The 27,835-nt window shown below is 41.6% G+C and overlaps 1 protein-coding gene and 1 non-coding gene across 3 annotated transcripts; both read left to right on the plus strand.

Annotated features, from left to right (window-relative positions):
• Positions 1-27,835, plus strand: NOL11 (nucleolar protein 11). 2 transcript variants are annotated; one of them, XM_032176970.2, is made up of 18 exons: positions 1-173; positions 1,759-1,872; positions 1,991-2,047; positions 3,445-3,593; positions 4,645-4,702; positions 6,092-6,236; positions 8,511-8,699; positions 15,811-15,887; positions 17,662-17,785; positions 18,438-18,526; positions 18,841-18,915; positions 19,272-19,456; positions 19,611-19,736; positions 21,430-21,660; positions 22,232-22,310; positions 22,814-22,906; positions 27,109-27,216; positions 27,379-27,835. In XM_032176970.2, exons 1-18 carry the CDS (start codon positions 33-35, stop codon positions 27,493-27,495), a joined length of 2,157 nt encoding a protein of 718 aa, XP_032032861.1. In that variant the 5' UTR covers positions 1-32; the 3' UTR covers positions 27,496-27,835. The 2 variants fall into 2 exon arrangements, with proteins under 2 accessions (XP_032032861.1, XP_058284773.1); XM_058428790.1 differs by lacking the exon at positions 18,841-18,915.
• Positions 23,970-24,100, plus strand: LOC116484378 (small nucleolar RNA SNORA38). Its single transcript, XR_004252551.1, has one exon. It is a non-coding gene; the product is annotated as a small nucleolar RNA SNORA38 (small nucleolar RNA).

Here is a 27,835-nt window from a genome sequence, read left to right on the forward strand (position 1 = left end):
AGTGCGCGCGGCCGTACTTAGGTTTGCTCAAAATGGCAGCGCTGGAGGAAGAATTCACGTTGTCTTCGGTAGTCCTGAGCGCCGGGCCTGAAGGACTCCTAGGCGTGGAGCAGAGCGACAAAACAGACCAGTTTCTAGTGACAGACAGCGGCAGGACAGTCATCCTCTATAAGGTGAAGGAAATAGGTTTGGGAGCGCCTCGACTGCCCTCTCGCCCCTTTCTGAGCGCGGAGCTCGAGCTCAAGTTTCTCACAGCTTCAGAAAGAGATCGTGGAGAAGGCTTAGCAGAGAGCCGGCTGGGCCTGTTGGGGACGCTGAGTGAGGTCTAGAATCTGGCTTGCTTGCCTTCCTGTAAAGGCATATTTCCGACTTGCAGGGGCAGAGCGTCTGAGTGCACGTGGGTTAGACTCGGAAAAGAAAGAGAACCTGTGCTTTTGCTTCGGAACTCACGGAGTTGGCCTTGCTAAAATTCCCTCCTAGGGTCTTTATCATCTTAGCCGCCCGCGGGAGGATGGAACGAAGATTGGTTGGGCGGGAGAGGATGACACTGACAGAGTAGGAATAGTGGTTTAGCCCTATGTCTACTCTTCACACCCCTCTCTTTGTAGGGGCGGGGAGAATTTTAGAGAGTGAGGGACTTCTTGATAGCTCGGTAAGAATCTTGACTCCAAGTGAGTTGTCTGTTGGCATCTCTGGTTCACGCTGGGAATCCTGGAGTTGAGTCCTGGGAAAATCTGCAAGCCCTGCCCCCATTTCAGCCTAAAGCCTGATAGAGAACACTTTCTAACCTTGCTTTTGGTGGTCGCATAGAAAGCAGTTACTTTTCTCTGGGCTGCTGAACATAGTTTTCCATGTTTTAAAGAAGTTAGCTATCTGCTTTGACGTTTTGAGAACAGGTTGCTAACAGCTCCCTGTACCGTTTTGACTCTGCTGACTCTATTGGGTTTCACTTTGGATGTCAAATAGATTTGCACTTTTGCAGCTCCTGCATATGAATACAGTGGCAGATTGGAATTGGACAGACATGATCTCAGATGTCCCTACTTAATTTCCCATGCCGCTGTTCAGAGGCATAACTTCCCATGCAGAGGCATAATATAATCAATTTTTAAATGTACTATTGTTTCTTAACAAAGGGTTGCTTATTTACTTATTTAGGAACTTGGTTATATTTTCATTTTAACTACCGTTTTAGAGGTTTGGCCGGGCGCGGTGGTTCACACCTGTAATCCCAGAACTTCGGGAGGCCCAGATGGGTGGATCACTTGAGGTCAGGAGATCGAGACCAGCCTGGCCAATATGGTGAAATCCTGTCTCTGCTAAAAATACAAAAATTAGCCGCACGTGGTGGCGTGTGCTTGTAATTCCAGAGCTTTGGGAGGCTGAGGTGGGTGGAGCGCAGTGGCGCGATCTCGGCTCACTGCAACCTCCACCTCCCGAATTCAAGCGATTCTACTGCCTCAGCCTCCTGAGTAACTGGGGTTACAGGTGCGCGCCACCACACCTGGCTAATTTTTGTATTTTTAGTAGAGACAGGGTTTCACCATGTTGGTCAAGCTGGTCTCGAACCCCTGACCTCGTGATTTGCCCACCTTGACCTCTCAAAATGCTGGGATTACAGGCGTGAGCCACTGCCCTCGGCCAGTAAATTTTTAAAATGCTTTCATTTTAATGGTTTCTTTTATTGATTATAAATTTAATTGCTTTTAATGTTTGAAATTGACCTCTTGAATATTGTATTTATCTTAATTTCATTAGGTTTCTGATCAGAAACCCTTGGGGAGCTGGTCAGTGAAACAAGGTCAAATTATAACATGTCCAGCTGTGTGCAACTTTCAAACTGGAGAGTATATTGTTGTACACGATAATAAGGTGAGTTTTAAAGCTTTTGTATAATATATACAACATAAATGTTGATTATTAACTGTTTGTATTTATTATATGTAAATGGAGAATAGGATAGTTTTTAACTAGTATGTTTTGATTTAAGGTTTTAAGAATATGGAATAATGAAGATGTAAACCTGGATAAAGTATTTAAAGCTACAGTAAGTCTTTGAATTTTCCAACATATTTATTTAGCTTATTGGTGAATTAGAATCATTCATAATGAAGTATGTGTTATTTGTTTTAGTACCTCTGGGAAAATAAGCATAAGGTCCTAATCAGGTTTTCATTCTAATTATCTTACAATGTATCTTGGTAACATGTCTCCATGAGTTAAGGAGATGAGGATTTATATAATTCATGAATGAGAAATTTATACATATTTCCATGAGTTTGGATGTTTGGAGGGTGTCTTTTGTGAGAGCAAAATGAACTTCCTGTGCCCTTTCTTAGAATAGGTAGAATAGACCCTGCAAGTTTCATGTATTGTACTTTTTTTTTTTTTTTGAGACGGAGTTTCGCTCTTGTCCCCCGGGCTGGAGTGCAATGGCTCGATCTCAACTCACTGCAACCTATGCCTCCTGGGTTCAAGCAATTCTCCTGCCTCAGCCTCCCGAGTAGCTGGGATTACAGGCATGCACCACCATGCCCAGCTAATTTTGTATTTTTAGTAGAGACAGGGTTTCACCATGTTGGCCAGGCTGGTCTTGAACTTCTGACCTCAGATGATCCGCCCACCTCGGCCTCCCAAAGTGCTGGGATTACAGGCGTGACCCGCCGCGCCTGGCCCATGTATTGTACATTTTTAAGAGTGGCACGTAATACAGTAAAAAATAAAAGCATGACTAGCTGTGCATGTTCTACTAATGACCTAGGGTGTGTTCATTTTTTCTTACTTATAAAATGAGGATCTTAAACTAGGTTGATCTTGAAAGTTCTTTCCAGTTCTAAATGTCTAAATATAATTGGCACATTTTAGAAGTGGCTCACAATAGGACTGATTCAGATATAATGCAGTTGTTGCCTGGATCCTTGAAACTTCTAGCTAGCTAGCTGTGCTGTTCCCTGGCTCCAGTCTTTTCATTTACCTTAAAATTCATAACACAATCCTGAATTTTAAACAGTGGGGGTTTTTTTGTTGTTGTTGTTTTCCTCACACACGGTGTTAACTTCTTTTTCAGGCTGTAGTTATAATTGTGGCCTCATTTCTTATCTAACACCAGAATTGCATGTACCTCTGCATGAATGGCTTATCTGTATCTTTCCCAGTGTTAAGAAACCCAGGTTTTAGCCTAACCTCTAGTAGTCACAACGGGTAAACCAAAAATGAACTTATGGATTAAAGCAGGGACTAGGTAGAGAGGATAAGAGAAAAACTTAAGACTTCTAAATGTGTTTTGTGTTGTAGGTTAGATTTTGGAACCATACATAATTATAAAGCAAAATTAATTCAAAATGAAAATAAAGCAGTCACTTTAAAAGAAGCCTTCTCTAAATATCCTTATATTAGGTATAAATTGTTTTAGAATGAAAATTAAAATTTTTTATGTTCTTCCAGTTGTCAGCAGAAGTATATAGGATACTTTCAGTGCAAGGGACAGAACCCTTGGTGCTCTTCAAGGAAGGTGCTGTTCGTGGTTTAGAGGCCTTGCTTGCAGACCCCCAGCAGAAAATTGAAACTATTATCTCTGATGAAGAAGTGATTAAGTAAGTTCCAGTACTTGTAAGTAAATTTATCAAAATAAAAATGCACTGAACATTTTTTTGCCTTGTTCAAAAGTATTTTGGTTATAAACATAATGAAAGTAACCTAATTAAAAATCACTTATAAAACATTGACTAAAACAACATCCTAAGAAGCCTCTGGGCATGAAGATTGAAGAAACCATAGAGTCATATGAAGTCTTGACAGAACTGGATACTCAGTTATTTGAGGATGAAATGGGTTATCCCAAAAGACCAAAATCTTTTTGTTCCTCTCATACTGCCCTGACTACCAAGCTCCCATCCTTGTTCGCTGGCTAAAAGTGCATCGTGTTAGTGAAATCATGATGCATTAAGACCTCTGCATTCCCAGATTCTGAAATAAAACTGGAAAAATGACATCAAGGGATAGAAGGACACTTCATGATTTCACGTCTTTCCGATCCTCTTTATTTCATCACATTTCCTGTTCATTTTACTTGTTTTCTCCAGGTCCACCTGGTAGAAACTAATTTTCTAAAAGTCAGAGTGAAGACTGGTACTTACAATGTGGACAATAACCAGTTATATATTAGACTGACCTGATGAATCCCTCTAAGGTGTGAGCAACTGTTTTGAGGGAAATTCTTGGAGGATTTGAGTTCTAGTTGCCGCTTTGCCACAAACTGTGCAGCCAGTAACTTCTCTATGCCTCAGCTTCCTCTATATTGAGACCTTAATGTTCCCCTCAGAACACGAGTCCCAAAAGTAACTCTGAAAAAAATGAGGTAGGGGAGTCAATTAAGTTTGGGAAGCACTGCATCTCTCCTCTTAGAACTTTAAAATTCACATTATCATCTGGGGAGTTCAACAACCTGCATTTAATCCAGAGCTGCATTTGACAAATGCGTATTCCTTGTGGTATATGTTTCAAAACACCCAATTAAGTGTTCTCTGATGTCTCTCTGGTTCTAAAAAATATTTAATGAAAACTTTGATTAAATTTTGATTGATATGTGTCTCCCAGCTGGTGATTTTTGCATCCAATAATTTTTCTTTTTTTCTTTTTTTGTAGATGGACAAAGTTTTTCCTAGTATTCAGGCATCCTGTTTTAATTTTTATTACTGAAAAAGTAAGTGATATCTTCAATTCCTGGCCCATTTTGTGAAATTTCTTTTAAAAAAAAAAATTTATTTAGAAACAGGGTCTTGCCCTGTCACCCAGGCTTGAGAGCAGTAGTGCTACGATGGTTCACTGCAGCCTCAACCTCCTGGCTCAAGCAGTCCTCCCACATCAGCCTGCCGAGTTGCCCAGTAGCTGGGACTACAGGCATGCACTACCATCCTGGCTTATGTTTTATTTTTTGTAGAGACAGAGTCTCACTGTATTGCTCAGGCTGATCTTGAACTCCTTGGGCTGAAGGGATCCTCCTGCCTTGGCCTTTCAAAGTCCTGGAATTACAGGTGTGAGCCACTGTGCCCAGCTGTGAAATTTCAAAACCTTTTTTTTTTTGAGACAGAGTTTCGCTCTCATTGCCCAGCCTGGAGAGCAATGGTGCGATCTCAGCCCACCGCAACCTCCTCCATCCGGGTTCAAGTGATTCTTCTGCCTGAGCCTCCCGAGTAGCTGGAATTACAGGCATGCACCACCATGCCCGGCTAATTTTGTATTTTTAGTAGAGACGGGGTTTCTCCAATGTTGGTCAGGCTGGTCTTGAACTCCCAACCTCAGGTGATCCGCCCACCTCAGCCTCCCAAAGTGCTGGGATTACAAGCGTGAGCCACCGCGCCCGGCCTAACACCATTATTTTTTAAACTAAAATGGGACTTCATTATTCTCTCAGAAGATCTCTAATTTTTTTTTTTTTTTGAGACGGAGTCTCACTCTGTCGCCCTGGCTGGAGTGCAGTGTCACGATCTTGGCTCACTGCAACCTCCGCCTCCCGGGTTCAAGCGATTCTCCTGCCTCAGCCTCCCCAAGTAGCTGGGACTAGAGGCGCCCACCACTACGCCTGGCTAATTTTTGTATTTTTAATAGAGACGGGGTTTTGCCGTATTAGTCAGGCTGGTCTCGAACTCCTGACCTTGTGATCCACCCACCTTGGCCTCCCAAGGTGCTGGTATTACAGGTGTGAACCACCACACCCAGCCTCTAACTTTTTTTTATAACCTTTTAAATTTAGGCTGGGTGTGGTGATCTCATCTCTATTAAAAAAAAAAAAAAATAGTGGAGCATGGTAACACACACCTGTATTCCCAGATATTTGGGAGGCCGAGGTGGGAGGATTGCTTGAGCCTGGGAAGTGGAGGTTGCAACGAGCTGAGATCACACCATGGTAGTCCAGCCTGGGCCACAGAGCAAGACCCTGTCTCAAAACAAACAAACAAACAAATTTAATAGGATAAGATGTTTTTAAGTACTCATCGATGTAATTAGAATGGGGTGACAACTTCTGGTTTTAACATATGTTAAAATACTTGGTTGAAATGGGAATATTTATAAAATAACCTTTTTTTTGCAGCATGAAAATTACTTTGCTTATGTGCAAATGTTTAACTCACGTATATTAACCAAATATACGCTCTTACTTGGACAAGACGAAAACTCTGTTATAGAGAGTTTTACTGCATCTGTAGATCGGAAATTCATCTCTTTGATGTCATTAAGTAAGTTTTCTTTCTTTGAACTTTCAGAGATTATAAATAGAGGAATGTTATAGGATAGTGTATGTTTTTGAATCGTAGACTTTGTGAAGCATTCAGTTACAGCCATTTCTGTGCTTCTTTACAGCATTCATGCCTTCACTTTTTTTTTTTTTTTTTTTTTTTTTTGAGACAGAATCTCACTCTATCTCCCAGGCTGGAATGCAGTAGCACAACCTCTGCTCACTGCAACCTTTGCCTCCCGGATTCAAACAATTCTCCTGCCTCAGCCTCCTGAGTAGCTGGGATTACAGGCGCCTACCCCCACATCTGGCTCATTTTTGTATTTTTAGTAGAGACAGGGTTTCGCCATGTTGGTCAGGCTGGTCTCGAACTCCTGACCTCAGGTAATCCGCCCGCCTTGGCCTCCCAAAGTGCTGGGATTACAGGCGTGAGCCACCTCGTCCGGCCCATGCCTTTGCTTTTTGTACTTTGCATGTCTGGCCATGCATTAGATCAGTGATCCTGTGTTTTGAGGGCCTATTGAAGTACTTTAGGTACAGCATCCGTTTCTAACATTGCTTCTTTATATTTTAGGTCTTAAAATTTACCATAAGGTGGCCGGGCGCGGTGGCTCGTGCCTGTAATCCCAGCACTTTGGGAGGCCGAGGCGGGCAGATCACAAGGTCAGGAGATCGAGACCATCCTGGCTAACACGGTGAAAACCCGTCTCTACTAAAAATACAAAAAATTAGCCGGGCGTGGTGGCAGGTGCCTGTAGTCCCAGCTACTCAGGAGGCTGAGGCAGGAGAATGGTGTGAACCTGGGAGGCGGAGCTTGCAGTGAGCTGAGATCGAGCCAGTGCACTGTAGCCTGGGGGACAGAGCGAGACTCGTCTCAACAAAACCAAAAAGCAAAATTTACCATAAGCAATAAGTAACAATGTTAATACCAGTGAAAAAGAGAAATCACCTTTTAGCTGATAAGGCCCAGGTTCTTTGAGTGTAATTAGTGAACCATAAACTGTCTATGCTTGGCATGGCCCCTCTGCTCCTTTTTTCCAACCATTAGATTTAGTGTGCCCTTCCTTGAATAGTGACTGAGACAGATGGGCAAAACGAGACTAACAGCAGCTTTGGCCCATGCCAGTTGCTTTTTGTTATAGATTGTAATGCCTTAGAGTCTACATTTATGAAGTGGTCTAAAGTATAACCCCAGTCTTAGGCCTCTAGGGTGGGGAAGAAAAAAAAAGTCTCTGTAGTACACTCTCCCCTCCACCCTTCATGGCTGTTTTTGAAGTTGTTCTGAGAAGGTGAAGGAAAAACAAGAGCAATACATGGGAAACATTTCCATATTGTCACAATTAAAAATCTTTGTGAAGTTTTTCAGTGTGCAAATGTTTGCAGTGGCTATTTTTTAAAAGGCTCCTATCATTTTCATATCTTGGGGGCTATTGGAATGTACTTAATGTTTAGCTTAATGAACTTTGAATTGAGGAAGTGTGAACCAAAGGGTTATATAAATCTTTATGTAACAATAGCTAGAACCACATGAAACTGCTGAAATTCAGTTGGCCCACAAGAAAGAGCAATTTCATAAGGTTTTCAGGGTGATAAGGTAGGAAGAATTATAATAGACTAAGCACGCTGGCTCACACCTGTAATCCCAGTACTTTGGGAGACCAAGGCAGGAGGATTGTTTGAGCCCAGGAGTTGGAGACCAGCCTGGGCAACATAGCAAGACCCTATCTCTAAAAGAAAATTTTTTTTAATTAGCTGGGTGAAGTGTGTGCACCTGTAGTCCCAGCTATTTGGGAGGCTGAGGTGGAAAGATAGATCACTTGAGCCCAGTAGGTTGAGGCTACAGTGAGCTGTGATCACACCACTGCACTGTAGTCTTGGGCCACAGAGTGAGACCCTGTCTCAAGAAAACAAACAAGAAAGAAACGTAATGTATAGACTAGATGCTAATTACTTTCTAATAAGGGATATATCATTTTAGAGACTAGATAATCTATATTCTGGGCAGTCCCCCTCAATATTTTAAGTTATTGCAGGTATTTACAGTTTGTATTTCTTGACTATTACATTTCTTACTGAGATTTTTATTAATAATACTTCTTTCCCCAGTTTAAATTTGTGGTACTCTTTAAGAAAAAGCATGGTGATGGGATTGTTTATTTTTCTGGTTGGCTCTTTTATCAAATTGGTAAAATCTTATAAACAACCTAGTACATTTAACTATAAAAGATTTAGAAGTATCCTTCAATAACCAACAACAAATGCTTGTTTCCAACAGGCTCTGATGGTTGTATATATGAAACCTTGATACCAATACGTCCAACTGACCCACAAAAAAATCAGAGCTTAGTTAGATCACTGCTGCTCAAGGCTGTTGTATCTGGTAATGCTCGAAATGGAGTTGCACTCACTGCCCTGGATCAGGATCACGTCGCAGTCCTAGGAAGTCCACTAGAAGCTTCTAAGGGTAACTGACATCCAATTCATTAAGAAGGCCTTTGTATGTTTCCTTCACGGTGTACCTTTTAGTCTTCCTTTTCTTTTTCATTTCGTTATTACCCAGACTAATTCATTCTCTTTATCAGCATACTCAATTTTTTTTGTACCTTCCTAATTCTTGAATTGGTTTTTATTTTTATTTTGCATTGATCTTTCAAAAACACTTCTTGGTATCACCACCATGCTCATAACTATAATGTCATAAAGAAATAAAAATGGTGAATATACTAGTCACCGTCATACTAGCCTGCAGATATTTGAAACATTAGTAAGCCTTGCCTTTGAGGATTGGATTCTTGGCAACATTTCACATCATGGAAATCCACTGGACATGGACAGCTTGAAATGTGGGAACTAATAAGTGTACCTTTGGACTCTGTGACTTCTGAACAGGATTCTCAGCACCACCTTGCCTCCTTACCCACCGACTCCCCACCAGACTTCCTAGTCAGTCATGAAGAACAGGATTGCTCCTTGCCAGTGCATGATAGCAGACCTCAGCCTTCACTAGAAAACTCAGACTCTGTCGTTTAGCATAAGTCCCTTCATAGCCTAGACCTTGTCCACCTTTTCCAACCTTTTCTCCCAAATTCTGAGCAAGAACCCTCTGCCTTATTCAGGCGAGGCTCTCTATTGACCACACATTTGATACGCCCATCCTCACCTGTGTACTTTGTTCTGTGTTTCTCCTGTTTATTATTAACATAGGAGCAAGGCTCAACACCTGTAATCCCAGCAATTTGGGAGGCCTAGGCGGGCAGATCACCTGAGGTTGGGAGCTTGAGACCAGCCTGACCAACATGGAGAAACCCGTCTCTACTAAAAATACAAAATTAGCTGGGTGTGGTGGCGCATGCCTGTAATCCCAGCTACTCAGGAGACTGAGGCAGGAGGATCACTTGAACCCGGGAGGTGGAGGTCGCAGTGAGCCAAGATCACACCATTGCACTCCAGCCTGGGCAACAAGAGTGAAACTCCGTTTCAAAGGAAAAAAAAAAAAAAGGAGCTCCTGCCAGCCACGGTGGCTCACGCCTGTAATCCCAGCACTTGGGGAGGCTGAGACGGGCAGATTGCTTGAGGCCAGGAGTTTGAGACCAGCTTGGCCAACATGTGAAACTCCATGCCTCTACCAAAAATACAAAAAATTAGCTGGGCTTGTTGGCACACAAACCCGGGAGGTGGAGGTTGCAGTGAGCCGAGATTGCACCATACATTCAACCTGGTCAACAGAGTGAGACTCTGTCTCAAAAAAAAAAAAAAAAAAAGGAGCTCCTGGTTATAGTATAACTATACCACGTGCCAGCCGGGCGCGGTGGCTCATGCCTGTAATCCCAGCACTTTGGGAGGCCGAGACAGGCAGATCACAAGGTCAGGAGATGGAGACCATCCTGGGCTAACACGGTGAAACCCCGTCTCTACTGAAAATACAAAAAATTAGCCGGGCATGGTGGCAGGTGCCTGTAGTCCCAGGTACTTGGGAGGCTGAGGCAGGAGAATGGCGTGAACCCGGGAGGCAGAGCTTGCAGTGAGCAGAGATCGCACCACTGCACTGCAGCCTGGGCGACAGAGCGAGACTCCATCTCAAAAAATAAATAATAAAATAACTATACCATGTGCCTGGCACTTTACTGAGATTATCTCATTATTTGTATCATTTACTCCTCTAACAACCATATAGGAGGAAATAAAGTTGGTACTATCCCCCTTTACAAAACAGGAAACAGGTATGAGGTAACTAAGTAGTGGAACTAGGAGTCAACCTGAACAGGTGAACTCTGTTAAGCCATGTACCCTGCAGCTCTTAAGTCCTGGCTCTTGACCACTTCACTAAGCTGTGCTTCTCTCTCTTCTCCCATCTTCTTCTCTTTCTTATTTCTGCTCTACCTCCCTGCCAGAAAAACCCAGTGGCTACTATAGAGTTTCCTGTGTCTCTTTCTACGGTTTTTTTTTGGTCCAAGCAAATACTACTACTTAAAGGTTTTTTCCCCTCCTTGTTTAACACAAATGTTAGCACAGCGTACATACTGTTGTGTTCCTTGTTTGTTCACCTACCCAAGATCTCTCAGAGATCATTCTAGATCATATTATTTGTTAATCTTCCTTGCTTTTTGAATAGCTGCATAATATTTCACTGAAGGGCGGCCCCACAGTGTGCTTCATCACTCTCCCATTGCCAGACGTGAATCATCTATTCTGTTTTCTTAAATTAAGATGAAATTCATATAACATAAAATTAATCGTTTTTTAAATTTTTTAATGCTCTTTTTTACTTTCATTTCTTTTTTAATTTTTTACTCTCATTTATCTTTAATTTTTGGTAGGCACTTGTAGAAGAAAAATTAAAGTGAAGGAGTCACTGGTGTTTGTTGTGCATCTACTTCTGTCTAGTTTTTTTTTTTTTTTTTTTTTTTTAGACAGTTTTAGTCTTGTTGCCCAGGCTGGAGTGCAGTGGCGGGATCTCGGCTCACTGCAACCTCTGCCTCCCAGGTTCAAGTGATTCTTCTGCCTCAGGCTCCCAAGTAACTGGGATTACAGGCATGTGCCACCACACTTGGCTAATTTTTTTCTTCTTTTTTTTTTTTTTTTTGTATTTTTAGTAGAGACAGGGTTTCACCATGTTGGTCAGGCTGGTCTCGAACTCCTGAGCTCAAGTGAACCACCCACCTCGGCCTCCCAAAGTGCTGGGATTACAGGCGTGAGCCACTGCACCTGGCCAACATCTGTCTAGTTTTAAAACATTTTCATCATGTCAAAAGGAACCTCTGGACCCATTAGGCAGTTGCTTCTCATTCTCCTCTGCCCCCTACCCCTGGCAACCACCAATCTGCATTCTTTATGGATTTACCTTTTTGGGATACTTTGTGTAAATGAAATCATACAATACTTTTTGTGTCTGGCTTCTTTGACTTAGACTTAGCCTAATTTTTGTTTTTATATTTAGTTTTTAGTAGCACTGAGGTCCTGCTATGAGCTCCTCCTGCCTCAGCCTCCCAAAGTGTTGGGATTACAGGCAAGAGCCACCACACCTGGCTAGCCAAATGTTTTTGAGGTTCATCCACATTGTTGCATGTATCAGTGTTTCATTCCTTTTCATGGTAGAGTAATATTCTATTGTATATGTACAACACAGTTTGTTATTTGTTCATCCATTCATGGATATTTCAGCTATTTCCACCTTTGGTTATTGTGAATATCGCTATGAACATTGGTGTGCATGCATTTGTGTACCAGTTTTTTTGTTGTTTTTTGTTGTTGTTGTTTGTTTGTTTTTTTGAGACGGAGTCTCGCTCTGTCGCCCAGAGGCTGGAGTGCAGTGGCGCGATCTGGGCTCACTGCAAGCTCCGCCTCCCTGGTTCACGCCATTCTTCTGTCTCAGCCTCCCAAGTAGCTGGGACTACAGGTGTGTGCCACCACGCCTGGCTAATTTTTTGTATTTTTAGTAGAGACGGGGTTTCACCGTCTTAGCCAGGATGGTCTTGATCTCCTGACCTCATGACCTGCCCGCCTTGGCCTCCCAAAGTGCTGGGATTACAGGCGTGAGCCACCACGCCCGGCTGTGTACCAGTTTTTAATTCTTTGGGATATACACCTAGCAGGGGAATTACTGGGTCATATGTTAATTCCATATTTAGCTTTTCATTTTTTAATTTTTATGGGTATATAATAAGTGTATGTATTTAAGGGGCACGTGAGATATTTTGATACAGGCATGCAATGCATCATAATCACATCAGGGTAAATGGGGTACCCATCACCTCAAGCATTTGTCATTCCTTTGCGTTGCAAACATTTTAGTTATACTCTTTTCGTTATTGATTGTGTTTAACTTTTTGAAGAACTGCCGAACTCCACAGTGGCCAAACTGTTTTACATTCCCACTGGCATTGTACAGTGGTTCCAGTTTCCCTATGTTCTTGCTCACACGTGGCTATTTTCCATAATTTGGATTCTGGCCATTCTAGTGGGTGTGAAGTAGTACCTCACTTTGGCTTTGATTTGCATTTCCCTAATGACTAAGGGTGTTGAACATTTTTTCATATGCCCATTGTCTATGCAAGTCCTTTGCCTGTTTTTAAATTAGGTTGTCTTTGTTGTTGAATTGTAAGCATTCTTTATATATTCTAGATGCTACACCTTTATCAGATGTATGATTTCCAAATATTTTCTCCCATTTTATAGGTTGTCTTCACTTTCTTGATAATGTCCCTTTGTGCACAAAAGTTTTAATTTTCATGAAGTCCAATTTTTATTTTTCTTTCATTGCTTGTGCTCTTGGTTCCACATCCAAGAATCCATGGCCAAATCCAAGGTCATAAAGACTTATCCCCATGTTTTCTTCAAAGAATGTTATGGTTTTAGCTCTTATATTTAGGTTGTTGATTCATTTTGAGTTATTTTTGTGTATGGTGTAAAATAAGGGATTAACTTAGTTCCTTTGCATGTGGCTCTCCAGTTGTCCCAGCACCACAATGGTCCTGGCACCTTTGTTGAAAAATCAGTTGGCCCTAGATGACTCTCAGTCTATTACACTGGGCCAGTACCACACTGTTTTGATTACTGTAACTTTATAATCAGTTTGGAAATCAGAAAGTATGAGCTCTCCAACTTTGTTCTTCTTTTTCAAGTTTGTTTTTGCTGTTTAGGCCCCTTATAATTATTCCATGTGATTCTGAAGATTGGCTTTTCCATTTTTGCAAAAAAGACCGTTGGAATTTTGATTGATATTGAACTGAGCCTGTAGGTTGCTTTGTGTGGTATTGCCATCTTAATATTAAGTCTTCCAATTGCTGAACACAGGATATCTCCATTTATTTATGTCTTCCTTAATTCCATTCAGCAATGTTTTATAACTTTTAGTGTACAATGCTTTCACTTCCTTGGTTAAATTTATTCCTAGGGGCCGGGCACAGTAATCACACCTATAATCCCAGCACTTTGGGAGGTCAAGGTGGCCGGATCACCCAAGGTCAGGAGTTTGAGACCAGCCTGACAAACATGGAGAAACCCCGTCTCTACTGAAAGAAAATACAGAATTAGCCGGGCGTGGCGGCACATGCCTATAATCCCAGCTACTTGGGGGAGTGGGGGTGAGGAAGGAGAATCACTTGAACCTGAGAGGTGGAGGTTGCAGTGAGCCAAGATCATGCCACTGCACTCCAGCCTGGGCAATAAGAGCGAGACTCCGTCTCAAAAAAAAAAAAAAAAATTATTCCTAGGTATTTTGTTCTTTTGGATGCTAATATACATGGAATTATTTTTCTCTTTTTTTTTAAATTTTTTTATTTTTGGAGATGGAGTCTTACTCTGTTGCAGGGCTGGAGTGCAGTGGCATGATCTTGGCTCACTGCAACCTCTGCCTCCCGGGTTCAAGCAATTCTCCTGCCTCAGCCTCCCGAGCAGCTGGGACTACAGGTGCATGCCATCACGCCCGGCTAATTTTTTATATTTTAGTAAAGACGGGGTTTCACTGTGTTGCCCAGGCTGGTCTCCAACTCCTGAGCTCAGGCAATACACCTGTCTCGGCCTCCCAAAGTGCTAGGATTACAGGCAAGAGCCACCACGCCCTGTCGGAATTTTTTTTTCTTAATTTGCTTTTTGTTTTTAGTATATAGGAGCATCTGATTTTTGTATGTTGATCTTGTACCCTGCAACCTTGCTGATTTTGTTTGTTAATGCTAATCTTTTCCTGTGGATTCTTCGGGATCTTCTCTATACAGGATCATGTCATCTGTGAGTAGAGTTAGTTTTACCTCCATTTAAATTTGGAGTTTTGGCTGGGCGTGGTGGCTCATACCTGTAATCTCAGCACTTTGGGAGGCCGAGGTGAGTGGATCACCTGAGGTCAGGAGTTCAAGACCAGCCTGGCCATCATGGTGAAACCCCTGTCTCTACTAAAAGTACAAAAATTAGCCGAGCGTGGTGGCGTGCAACTGTAATCCCAGCTACTCGGGAGGCTGAGGCAGAAGAATCGCTTGAACCCAGGAGGCAGAGGTTGCAGTGAGCCGAGATCGTGCCACTGCACTCCAGCCTGGTGGACAGAGTAAGACTCTGTCTCAAAACAAATAAAACAAAAATTGGATTTTTGTTTTTCTTCTTGCCTGGCTAGAACTTGAATAGTAGTGGTGAAAATAAGCCTCCTTGTCTTGTTTCTCATTTTAGGGGGTCAGTTTTCAGTCTTTAACCTCTCAGTGTGGTGATAGTTGTGTAGAATAGCAGTGGTGAAGAAGGCAGGGCAAGCACCCTTGTCTTTTTCCTTATCTTAGGGGGAAAGCTTTTAGTCTTTCACTGTTGAGTGATGGTAATTGTGGGTTTTTCATAGATGCCCTTTATCATGTTAAGGAAGCTCCTTCCTCTTTCCTAGCTTTCTGAGTTTTTTGGGTTTTTTTTGTTTTTTTTAGTCATGAAAGACTTGGAGTTTGCACAATGCTTTGTGTCAACCAAGGTGATCAAATGGTTATTCCCTCTGTTCTGTTGATGTATGTGGTGCACTGATTGGTTTTCTTCTCTTAACTACCCTTTCCTCCCTGGAATCAATCCCTCTTGGTCATGGATCTTAATATTTCCCGTTGGATTTGGTTTGTTGGTATTTTGATGAGGTTTTGTTTTTTTTTGTTTTTTTTTTTTTGCATCTCTACTCATGGAGTTATTTATTGCTCTGTAGTTTTTTTGTGTGGTGTCTTTGTCTGGCCTTGGTATCAGAGCAACCTAAATCCTGAGTGAATTTAGGAAGTTTTTCCTGCTCTTTTATATTTTGAAAGAGTTTGGGAAGATTTGTGTTAAATTTTAAATTTGTAGAATTTACCAGTGAAGCCATCTGGTCTTGGGCTTTTCTTTGTTGGGTGTTTTTAATTGTTATTCCTGATTCATAAAGCCCTCCCTTCCTCAGGGCTCACCATTCCAGGCTGCTTCTTACCATGAGCTCTCATTTTTTCCAGCTCCTGTGGCAATCACTGTCTTCATAATTCATTTCTATACTAAATAAAGCAAAACGTATATATTTAACTATAACTTCCCCCTTCCCCAAAATATCATATATTTATACTTGGGACTTTTTTCTGAATTTATGTCTTATTTTATAGAATGCCTCTCTGTATGGAACATAAAATTTCAAACACTACAGACTTCAAAAGAGTTACCACAAGGGACCAGTGGTCAAGTAAGTTTTTTCACTTGAGTACTTTCTCTGATTTAGTTATTTTGTTGCGTTTTGTTTTGCGTTGTTTTGAGATGGGGCCTCACTCTGTTGCCCAGGCTGATCTTTTACTCTTGGGCTCAAGTGATCCTCCTGCTTCAGAAATTTAGTTATTTTTGTGCCTAATAAATATGCTATAAGGGAAGAGATCTCTTTGGACCTAAATATTTTGGCAGCTTTTCAAACCAGGTGTGGTCGTGTGTGTCTGTAGTCCCTGCTACTGTGGAGGTTGAGGCAGGAGTATCTTTTGAGCCCAGGAGTTCAAGGCTGCAGTGCTGTATGATTGCCTGTGAAGAGCTGCTGCAGTCCAGCCTGCACAACATAGTGTGATCTCATCTCTGTAAATAAATAAGTAAATAGCTTGGCAGTTATTGATCAAATTAAGAATTATTTTTTACTTGAGGGATTATGTTTAGTTTGGTTATTGTTGAAATCACTTCCAAAATTCTTTTTTTTTTTTTTTTTTTTTTTTTTTTTTGAGACGGAGTCTCGCTCTGTCACCCAGGCTGGAGTGCAGTGGCGCAATCTCGGCTCACTGCAAGCTCTGCCTCCCGGGTTCACGCCATTCTCCTGCCTCAGCCTCTCCGAGTAGCTGGGACTACAGGCGCCCGCCACCACGCCCGGCTAATTTTTTTTTTTTTTTTGTATTTTTAGTAGAGACGGGGTTTCACTGTGGTCTCGATCTCCTGACCTCGTGATCCGCCCGCCTCGGCCTCCCAAAGTGCTGGGATTACAAGCGTGAGCCACCGCGCCCGGCCTTCACTTCCAAAATTCTAAATTATTGCCAGAACTATTAGCTATTTAATAAAACAGGTTTTGTTTTTAGCTGCTCTTTGGTTTTGTCTTTTTACTTATGTATTTTGAACTATACCCTCAAGCTGTTACTTTTCCTAATAAGTCTTTTAGATTATGTGTTAAATGTTAAATGTTACCATGAAATTACATAAAAGTACTTAAAAGAATTAAAATTGAAGCTGAGCAGACTGTGCACTTCCTGAGGCAGGGTTCCTTGTGAGTTTTTTTTCTCCAGTGTATTTTCAGTGCTTAGCAAGGTGCACAGTAAGTTTTAGTTACTTAGTGAATGAGTATTCATATACAAATAAATCAAGGCAATAGGATGTTTTGGTAATTTTAATTTGAGGATAAAGAGACAAGGTTTCTCAGCATACAATTTAATTATAATTTATATATAAACAAGTAATTTTAACAAAATTATTCACAATTTTTTATGAATAAACTCACACTTTTTTATTACAACTTATTATTTGTTTTACCATTTTTTTATTTATTATTACAAACTTTTTTTATTTCCTCGTTCCCTTAGGCTTTTTTTTCACATACCTGTCTCATTTTTACAATCATAAGATGTAAAGTGTTAAATTCCAGTTTGTACATTTAGTGCATTAGAAGTTTGCCCATGCTATAGTAGCCTTGGTAATTATTATGTTAGTAGATGTATAATAGTGACCGCATTAATTTTAAGCAATTCAGTTTTTTAAAATGTATATGTTGATTAGATTCTTCTGAGTTGAAAATATTCTTTAAATATGCTTCATTCAGACTTGGGCAAAAATAAGAGCCTATTTAATAAGCTCTGCATATAAAATTCTTCTTGAAAGTTGCTTACTTTGCCTTGTTTTTAATACTGAGCACTTATACAGTAAGTGATAAGGCTTTATTGAGTCAGACCTTAGAAGAGAAAAAAATTTGCTTATGTTTTTGGTAACTTTTTTTGTAGCTCTGGTATTATGGAGAACATTTGTTTATGCTACATGGAAAATCTCTAACTGTGATTCCATACAAGTGTGAAGTGTCATCATTAGCAGGTGCTCTTGGAAAACTCAAGCATAGTCAAGATCCAGGTAGAAACTTACTTGTGTTTGTTTTATTAATACAAACCGTTTTATTAACTTGTAGTTTCATATAGATTCCCACAGCCTTCTATTTGTAAAGCTTTTTCTTAATTTTGAAATTTACCACTGTTTATTGAAACTTGTGAACAGGCCAGGCACGGTGTCTCACCCCTGTAATCCCGGCACTTAAGGAGGCAGAGGTGGGAGGATAGCTTGAGCCCAGGAGTTCAAGACCAGCCTGGGCAACATAGTAAGACCCCGTACTCCACAGAAAATGGAAAAAAAAAAAAAAAAAGTTCGAAACTTGTGAACAGTCCAAATTACAGGTTCTGCTGCAAGCTGAAGAGCTACACTGTGTTTTGAATGCCAGTGTTCTTCTGATTTTAGGGACAATGGGAGAACCCCTAAACAAAATCAGTAATACCTCTGCCCTCCCTTGTTTACTCATGGCCTTATCTGTTAGCTTAATGTTGTTGGACATACAGCCTTTTCACTATATTATGATTTACTTATCTGAGGTTATCAGAATTACATGCACTTCAAAGCCTCTCTTAAATTGTATGAGTGGTTTTTTTTTTTTAATTGTTCTTTGTGTGATTGTTTAGTTGGGCAAAAAGTAAGTCAAAACATTCCAGAAATTGTGCATTTTGCATTTTCTTAGGAACTCATGTCATGCCCCATTTTGTAAACTGGGAAACACCTCAAGGATGTGGACTTGGGTTCCAGAACTCAGAGCAGTCAAGAAGAATTGTAAGTTTCATAGTTGAAATTGAAACGTTAGTGCAAATGTTGAAAAACAGAAAAAGACAATTATTTTAATGAATCATATCCTTACAACTCTTAAAGCTTTAGCTTTAATGACAGGACAGTTTGCGGCTTGAACCCAGTAACCTCACATTCTTTATCCAGAAATGCCCCGTGTTGTCTATTAGTTACATATACTTTTAAAAGTTTTTGATGAGAGCAAAAGTGTGCTAATCTCCTTGGAGTGTTTCATATCCCTCTAAATGTATATTAGATCTCTTATATTGTTTTGTGATCCTAATCAATTTACTTAATTCCAGTTAAGGAGACGAAAAATTGAAGTGAGTTTACAGCCAGAGGTTCCACCATCCAAACAACTTTTGTCAACCATAATGGTAAATAATATTGAAATATGAAAAATCAAACTCAAGTGTTTCAAAGAAATCCCATCTACTCTTCATTCTGTCTTATTTTTATGATCATCTTTACAGCTATAGCTAACATCTGTGTAGTATCTGAAGGGTGTCAGAGTTGATCCGATGTTTTGGCTTCTTTGATGCTCGCTATCACCTCATGAGATTGATACGGTGTTAGTCTTATCTCTTTCTCATTTAACTTTGCAGTGTCAGCTTCAGCTTTGCAGGAATGCATAACTGTTAGTCATTTGAGAAAATGTTGTGCTAGGAAACTTTAAGTTCAGAGTGACATTCGTTAATGTGCCAAACTGAATTCTTTAATTCTGCCCTTTCAGAAAGATTCAGAAAAACACATAGAAGTAGAAGTACGGAAATTTTTGGCTCTGAAGCAGACACCTGACTTTCATACTGTTATTGGGGACACAGTAACAGGACTTCTGGAAAGGTGTAAAGCAGAACCATCATTTTATCCCCGGAACTGTCTGATGCAGCTTATCCAAACGCATGTGCTTTCTTACAGGTAGCTGTTTGTGCGTACCACACTTTATGTGCATAATTCTTCTGACCTTGTTTTTTATAGTTCTAATCTTCTGAAACTCTCAAAAGGCTTATAAATGTTGTGCAGTTGAGAATTTTCTTAATATGTAATAATGATTCAGATTTTTTTGTCTTAGTTTGTGCCCCGACTTAATGGAGATTGCCTTAAAAAAGAAAGATGTACAGTTGTTACAACTCTGTCTACAGCAGTTCCCTGACATTCCTGAATCAGTCACCTGTGCTTGCTTAAAAATTTTCTTGAGGTAAGTTAGACTCCAATGGTCCTTTTTCTTCACTACATTTATTTTTTTTGTTTGTTTGTTTGTTTGTTTATTGATTCATTTTTGAGATGGAGTCTTCCTCTGCTACCCAGGCTGGGGTGCAGTGGCACAATCTTGGCTCACTGCAACCTCCACTCCCAGGTTCAAACGGTTCTCCTGCCTCAGCCTCCCAAGCAGCTGGGACTACAGGCTCCTGCCACTACACCCAGCTAATTTTTGTATTTTTAGTAGAGACGAGGTTTCGTTTTTTTTTTTTTTTTGTATGGATCAATGATAATAACTCAATCCTCTATTTGACAAAGAAGAAGGAGAAGGAAGAGGAAGAAAAAAAGTGGGATAAAGGATCAGAAAGGGAGGAAAATAGAAAAAATTAGAGTATGACTCCAGGGTAGACCTGTTTTGTTGTCGCTTGGTTCGTTGGTTGGTTTGACAGTTGTATTTTTCATATGTTTTGCTATGTTGGCCAGGCTGGTCTCGAGCTCCTAGCCTCAAGTGATCAACCCGCCTCAGCCTCCCAGAGTACTGGGACTACAGGCGTGAGCCACCACATCCAGCCCCCACATTGCTTCTGGCCTCTGTGGTAGACCTCCCAGACGGGGCGGCCGGGCAGAGGCACTCCCCACATCCCAGACGGGATGGCCAGGCAGAAGTGCTCCTCACTTCCCAGACGGGGCAGCCGGGCAGAGACGCTCCTCACTTCCTAGACGGGGTGGTGGCCGGGCAGAGGGGCTCCTCACTTCCCGGACGGGGCAGCTGGGCAGAGGCGCTCCTCACATCCCAGACGATGGGTGGCCGAGCAGAGGCGCCCCTCACTTCCCAGACGGGGCGGCCGGGCAGAGGCGCCCCTCACTTCCCAGACGGGGCGGCCGGGCAGAGGCGGGCGGCCCGGCAGAGGCGCTCCTCACATCCCAGACGATGGGCGGCCCGGCAGAGGCGCTCCTCACATCCCAGGCGATGGGCAGCCAGGCAGAGACGTTCCTCACTTCCTAGACGGGGTGGCGGCTGGGCAGAGGCGCTCCTCACCTCCCAGACGGGGCGGCCGGGCAGAGGAGCTCCTCATAACCCAGACGATGGGCGGCCAGGCAGAGACGCTCCCCACCTCCCAGACGGGGCGGCGGCTGGGCAGAGGCTGCAATCCCAGCACCCTGGGAGGCCAAGGCAGGCGGCTGGGAGGCGGAGGCTGCAGCGAGCCAAGACCACGCCACCGCACTCCAGCCCGGGCAACACCGAGCACCGAATGCGCGAGCCTCTGTCTGCAGTCCCAGCACCTCGGGAGGCCGAGGCGGGCAGAGCACTGGAGGTCAGGAGCTGGAGACCAGCCTGGCTGACATGTCGAAACCACGCCTCCAGCCAAAGGAGAAAAACCAGGGAGGGGTGGAGGCGCGCGGCGGCAATCCCAGGCAGCCCGCAGGCCAGGGCAGGAGAATCACGGGAGCTGGACGCAGGGAGTCTGGAGCGAGCCGAGTTTACTCCAGCCTGGGCCACAGAGGGAAGAAAAGAAGAAAGAAGGAAAAGAAAGAAAGAAAGAGGAAGGAAGGAAGGGAAGGGAAGGAGGGCTCTACATTTATAATCTGTTACATTATTTGATTTCCAAAACTTTGATGCTTAGGAAATGAAATTTTTCCCAAAAGCTTGGTGATAAGGATTAACCTCTTGTTTTCAACTACCATCATAGCATTGGTGATGACAGCCTTCAAGAAACAGATGTCAGTATGGAGTCAGTTTTTGACTATAGTAATTCTGTACATGATGAGAAAATGGAAGAGCAAACTGAAATTCTTCAAAATGGCTTCAATCCTGAAGAAGATAAATGCAATAACTGTGATCAAGAGTTAAATAAAAAGCCTCAGGACAAAACAAAGGAGAGCACTTCATGCCCTGTGGTACAAAAAAGAGCAGCTCTACTGTATCCTTTGACATAGAGCATCCCTCTGTTTCTCTTTATAGGGTATAGTTATATGCCAAGCAGTAACCAAGGAGTAACTCAATAATTTAAGGTTTTTCTTTCCTTTTCCAATTGTTTTTTGTTTCTGTTTGAAAATAGATTATGTTCAATGCTACATTAAGTAAGGTTTACTTAAACCTGTTTAATTTAACTAGGCTGGGCATGGTGGCTCATGCCTGTAGTCCCAGCACTTTGGGAGGCCCAGGTGGGAGGATTGTCTGAGCCCGGAAGTCCGAGACCAGCCTGGGCAACATGGCGAGACCCCCATTTCTCCATCATATTAAAAAAAAAAAAAAAAAGCTATACTAACACAGAAACTCTATCAATTCTGAAGATCAGTATTCCGAATAAATACCAATTAAAGTATTCCACATGATCTCCAATGATTAGGAGAGTGTTTGGCGATAGAGCTCTTTTAGAGACGTAAAACTTTTGTATAAATTTAGAAAACTAACATTGACAAAGGAAGTTACTTATAAGTTCAATAGAACAGCTTCTATTCATTGAAGTAAGATTTTTCTTTAGTCCTAAGTAATGCAATTCTTCATTCAGCATATAGCGAAACATTTCTTCTGCCGCATTTGAAAGACATCCCAGCACAGCATATCACGGTAAGTGTTCACCCAAGTTGTATAGAATTTTACTTCTGGTTTAAATATTGCTGTTTAACCAGCTGTTAGGGCATTCTAAAGGTTATCAAATTCTTTCATGTGAATAACAGGTTGCCCAGCTCTAATGGCAAAAAATTCTGCTGAGAAAACTAGAGCGATACTAGGGTGATAGACCATGGCATATTCCTTGTGCCAAACTTGAAGGCCAAGTTAAGCTTCCTAAGTTATAAATGAATAAACACTAAAAAGAATTGCAGACAGAAGGGTTCTCTCTACTCTACCTATTATTTACAAACAATGAGCTTATCACCACCACTACCCCCAAACCAGATGAGCTCCTCATTAATGGGAGGGACTGCATTTTATTCATTTTTGTGTCTCCTGATGTCTGGCATATTTGTTTGATGTATAAATTGAACATTTTTTTCAATCTTCATGATGGGTTTATATAATAGAAATTTTTTCTGTCAAAGTGATAAACTGTCCATTTTTTTCCCATCCAGCTGTTTCTTAAGTATTTGTATTTCCTGTACCTGAAGTGTAGTGAAAATGCTACTATGACTCTTCCTGGAATACACCCACCTACCTTGAACCAGGTGAGATTATTTTTTTACTTTGATTTGGTGCTGAGAAAAATCTGTGAAAAAAGTTGTATTCAAGGTCAGCACCTGCATTCAAGAGCTGATGTCTTGTTTCCTAGGCCATACGAATCTCTTCGCTCATAAAACCAAACCACTGCAATTAGAAATGGGGAGTCTCTCATTTAGTAGATTTCTAGATCCATAAATCGACACGACAGAATTTTAATTTATCTTAAATTCCTGATTCTTCATTATGACCCTTCCCTTTTCCAAGAATTTCCTTAGCCTTGATGGGAGACAACAGGAAGGGGCTGATAATATAGGTTGCCCCCTTAATCATCTCTTAAGAATAAGAGAACAGGCCAGGCGTGGTGACTCACGCCTGTAATCCCAGCACTTTGGGAGGCCAAGGCGGGAGGATCACTTGAGGTCAGGAGTTTGAGACCAGCCCAGCCAACATGGTGAAACCCTGTCTCTACTAAAAACACAAAATCAGCCAGGCATGGTGGTGCATGCCTGTAATCCCAGATACTTGGGAGGCTGAGGCAGGAGAACTGTTTGAACCCAGGAGGCGGAGGTTGCAGTGAGCTGAGATCGCACCACTGCACTCCAGTCTGGGCAACGAGCAAAACTCTGTCTCAAAAAAAAGGGGGCGGGGGAGGGAATAAGAGAATAAAGATTAGTGAAAAGATATTCCCAGAGAATCCCATGGTAGTCCCTCTTTAAAAATAATACTTATGCTGGGTGCGGTGGCTGATGCCTGTAATCCCAACACTTTGAGAGGCCGAGGCGGTTGGATCATCTGAGGTCAGGAGTTCGAGACCAGCCTGACCAACATGGAGAAACCCCGTCTCTACTAAAAATACAAAATTAGCCAGGTATGGTGGCACATGCCTGTAATCCCAGCTACTTGGGAGGCTGAGGCAGGAGAATCACTTGAACCCGGGAGGCAGAGGTTGCGGTGAGCCAAGATGGTACCATTGCACTCCAGCCTGGGAGACAAGAGTGAAACTCCGTCTCAAAAAAAAAAAATACTTATTTAAAAAACAGTAAGAAACATTAAAAAATAATGTATTTACCCTCCTACAAAGGCATGTCTATAGTTCCTTGTCTTTGGACATGTAAGAATTGGAGGCAAAGAAATGTGGACTTGGAGAAATCTGGGGCCAGCTTGCTCCCTGCAGGCTCAAGATCAACCATCCCACATAGAAGCAGTAAAGACAATAAATTGTTTTGGTTTGGTAATATGTTATTCTAACGAAGGATTTTAAACACTTAAGTTGGCTATTCTTCATATAAAAAATAACTTTTTTTTTTCCTTTTCGAGAAGGCAAGGTCTCGCTCAGTCAACCACACTGGAGTGTAGTGGGAATCATAGTTTGGGGCAGACATGAATCCTGCCCTGAAGCAGTCCTCCCCACTTAGCCTCCCAAGTAGCTGGGACTGCAGGTACATGCCACCACACCACATGAAAATACAATTTTTTTTCCTTTTTTGAGATGGAGTCTCACTCTGTCTCTCAGGCTAGAATGCAGTGGCACGATCTCGGCTCACTGCAACCTCCGCCTCCCCGGTTCAAGTGATTCTCCTGCCTCAGCCTCCTGAGTAGCTGGGACTACAGGCACGAACCACCATACCTGACTAATTTTTGTGTTTTTAGTAGAGATGGGGTTTTACCATATTGACCAGGCTCATCTCAAACTCCTGACCTCAGGTGATCCACCTGTCTCAGCCTCCCAAAGTGCTAGGATTACAGGTGTAAGCCACTGCGCCCGGGCAAAATACAATTTTTTTATTTTAATTTTTCTTGTAGAGACAGGGACTCCCTGTGTTGCCCAGGATGGTCTCAAACTGCTGGGCTTAAGTGATCTTCCTGCCTTGGCCTCCCAAAGCATGTGGATTACAGGCATGAGACACTTACCTGGCCTAAACATAAGTTAAATTTTTAAGTAGTTATTTTTTATGTATGTATGTATTTATTTATTTACTTATTTATTTATTTTCTCTTTGAGACAGAGCCTTGCTCTGTCACCCAGGCTGGAGTGCAGTGGTGCGATCTCGGCTCACTGCAAGTGCCGCCTCCCAGGTTCAAGTGATTCTCCTGCCTCAGCCTCCTGAGTAGCTGGGATTATCGGCCCCCACCACCACCATGCCCCTGTGCTTTTAGTAGAGACAAGATTTCACCATGTTGTCCAGGCTGGTCTCGATCTCCTGACCTCAAGATGATCCACCCACCTCAGCTTCCCAAAGTGCTGGGATTACAGGCATAAGCCACCGCATCCGGCCCACTCAGCACTGTTTTAGACATTTCCTGGACCAGTAGACATACGTCTGCCTCATTCCTTTTTTTTTTTTTTTTTTTGAGACGGAGTCTTGCTCTGTCGCTCAGGCTGGAGTGCAGTGGCACAATCTTGGCTCACTGCAAACTCTGCCTCCCGGGTTCACGCCATTCTCCTGCCTCAGCCTCCCGAGTAGCTGGGACCACAGGCGCCCACCACCATGCCCGGCTATTTTTTTGTATTTTTAGTAGAGACGGGGTTTCACCGTGTTATCTAGGATGGTCTCGATCTCTTGACCTTGTGATCCGCCGGCCTCGGCCTCCCAAAGTGCTGGGATTACAGGCATGAGCCACTGCACCCGGCCCTGCCTCATTCCTTTTAACCAATGCATACTATTTCATTTTACAAATATAAATTAATGTATCTATCAATCCTCTATTGATGGACATTTAAGTTGTTTACCATTTTTTGCTGTTGTAAATCTTCAGTGAGGATCTTTATACAGATATTCTTGTATATTTATGAGAATGCCTGTTGAATACATTCCCACAAGAAAAATTATTGGATGAAATGGTACATGCATTTTTAGTTTTCAAAATGCCAGACTTTTGAAGAGTTGTGACAACTACCACCAGCAAGGTCTGAGGCATTCTTTTTTCACATTCTTACTGACATCCAGTTTTGTCAAACTTACTCTGCCAGTCAGATGGGTAACAGGTGTTACCTCATTTTAATTTGCATTTCTTTGATAATGAGAGAAGGAAACCATCTCTTCTCGTCCATTTATATTTGTTTTTGTGAATCTTCCTAGTCGGGTTCTTTGGCCATATATATATTGCATTTCCTGTCTTTTGGTTTATAAAAAGTTCCTTTTATATTAAGGAAATTAGCCTTTTTCTATCAAATGCATTGTAAGTTATTTGTCTTTTTACTCTCTTTAGTATAACTTTTGACACTTTTTCATGCTATTAAAATTAAAGTTTTCCTCTATAACTTCTTTATGGCTTATGTTTAAGGCTCTTCCCACTCTAAGATTATGAAAATAGTCACCAGCTTTCCCTGCTACGTGGTTTTATTTCTTGTGTTTAACTCTTTGATACATATAGAATTTAATCTGATATAAGGAGTTCCATAGGGATCAGCTCCCCCTCCCAGATGGATAACCAGTTTCCCGGTTGCTTTGATATTTGCATGTTAACTACACCATTGGAAGATGTAGGACTACATAAGAAACTTTTATAAATGCTTAGTAATAATTCTGGTTTATGGTAACTCATCTGTAATACACAACACCTTGTCCTTGGGGAAAATGTATCTTGCAGAACAGAAGATGAGTGGTTATTTTTTGTGTAGGTGTGACTGGAAATTATTGAAACTGAAAACTAAAATTTTTAAAAATAAAAAGACAACTACTGGCCGGGCACGGTGTCTCAAGCCTGTAATCTTAGCACTTTGGGAGGCTGAGGTTGGAGGACTGCTTGAGGCCAGGAGTTCAAGACCAGCTTGGCAATAAGGCGAAACCCCATCTCTACAAAAATTGTTAAAAAGTAGCCAGGTATGGTGGTGCATCTGTAATCCCAGCAACTCTGGATGATTGCAGCTACTCTGGGAGGTTGAGGCAGGAGGATCACTTCAGCCCAGGTGTTTGGAGGCTCCAGTGAGCTATGAATTATGCCATTGCATTCCTACTCCAGCCTGGGTGACATAGCAAGATCCCATCTCTAAAATTTTTTTTAATTAGAATAAATTTTTTAAAAGCCAGAAATGAGACTTTTTATATTTCGTAGAAATTGCTCCCTCTCTAAACAAAAATGTTCAGATTTTATTTATAAAGACTTATTTTTCTTATAACTGTTTGATATATTTATGGACTTTGTAAAGTGAATTAACCTGAAGTTAAATTTAAAATCTTAACTTCCTTTTCCTATTCATCTTCAGATTATGGATTGGATATGTCTACTTCTGGATGCAAATTTTACTGTTGTAGTAATGATGCCAGAAGCAAAGAGGCTACTGATAAATCTTTACAAGCTTGTAAAATCTCAGGTTTGTGATTATTTGATCTATACTGATTTTATTTGTACCCAAGTATCACCTGAATTACAATTATTCTTAAAATTTGTCCTTTAATAACTTACTAATACTCATGGAAGATTTGTTTCTACGTAGACGTTATGGTAAAAGTTACTCTGAAACTTTTTTCTTTAGGTATCTGTTTATTCCGAGCTCAACAAGATTGAAGTAAGTTTTCGGGAGCTACAGAAATTAAATCAAGAAAAGAATAATAGAGGATTATATTCAATTGAAGTGCTGGAGCTCTTCTGATATTATCAATTCTCCTTCATAGACATTTTATAAAGCTCTTTTATGTGAACTCTTGCTTCATCCAGGCAAGGACGGTGTTTGGTTTGCGACCATCTCGGTGTCAGGAGAAATGTGTCAGTGAGTACCTGCAACGTCACTTAACTGATGCTCCGGGGTAGGACTGTAGGTTTCACGTGAACCTATTCTAGGTTGTGGACATTGGTGCGGAGAGGTTCTGCAATTTTTTAAAAATATGTAACTGGGTTGATTTTAAGTAAAATTATTTGTGTATTGATAAAAGTCTAATTTCTTATCATGTGTTTTCAATTTTCTTTTAATAAAAAATGACCATTGAAGCAGG

The sequence above is a fragment of the Hylobates moloch genome, unplaced genomic scaffold, assembly GCF_009828535.3.
Source record: "Hylobates moloch isolate HMO894 unplaced genomic scaffold, HMol_V3 SCAFFOLD_15, whole genome shotgun sequence".
NCBI lineage: Eukaryota > Metazoa > Chordata > Mammalia > Primates > Hylobatidae > Hylobates > Hylobates moloch.

Bases quoted from the DNA above. Each gene is read 5' to 3' on its own strand.
- NOL11 (XM_032176970.2), top strand. From the start codon at position 33: ATGGCAGCGCTGGAGGAAGAATTCACGTTGTCTTCGGTAGTCCTGAGC. The intron at 8,700-15,810 runs GTAACTGACATC...CTTATTTTATAG, and splicing joins TCCACTAGAAGCTTCTAAGG to AATGCCTCTCTGTATGGAAC. The intron at 21,661-22,231 runs GTATCCTTTGAC...TTTAGTCCTAAG, and splicing joins CAAAAAAGAGCAGCTCTACT to TAATGCAATTCTTCATTCAG.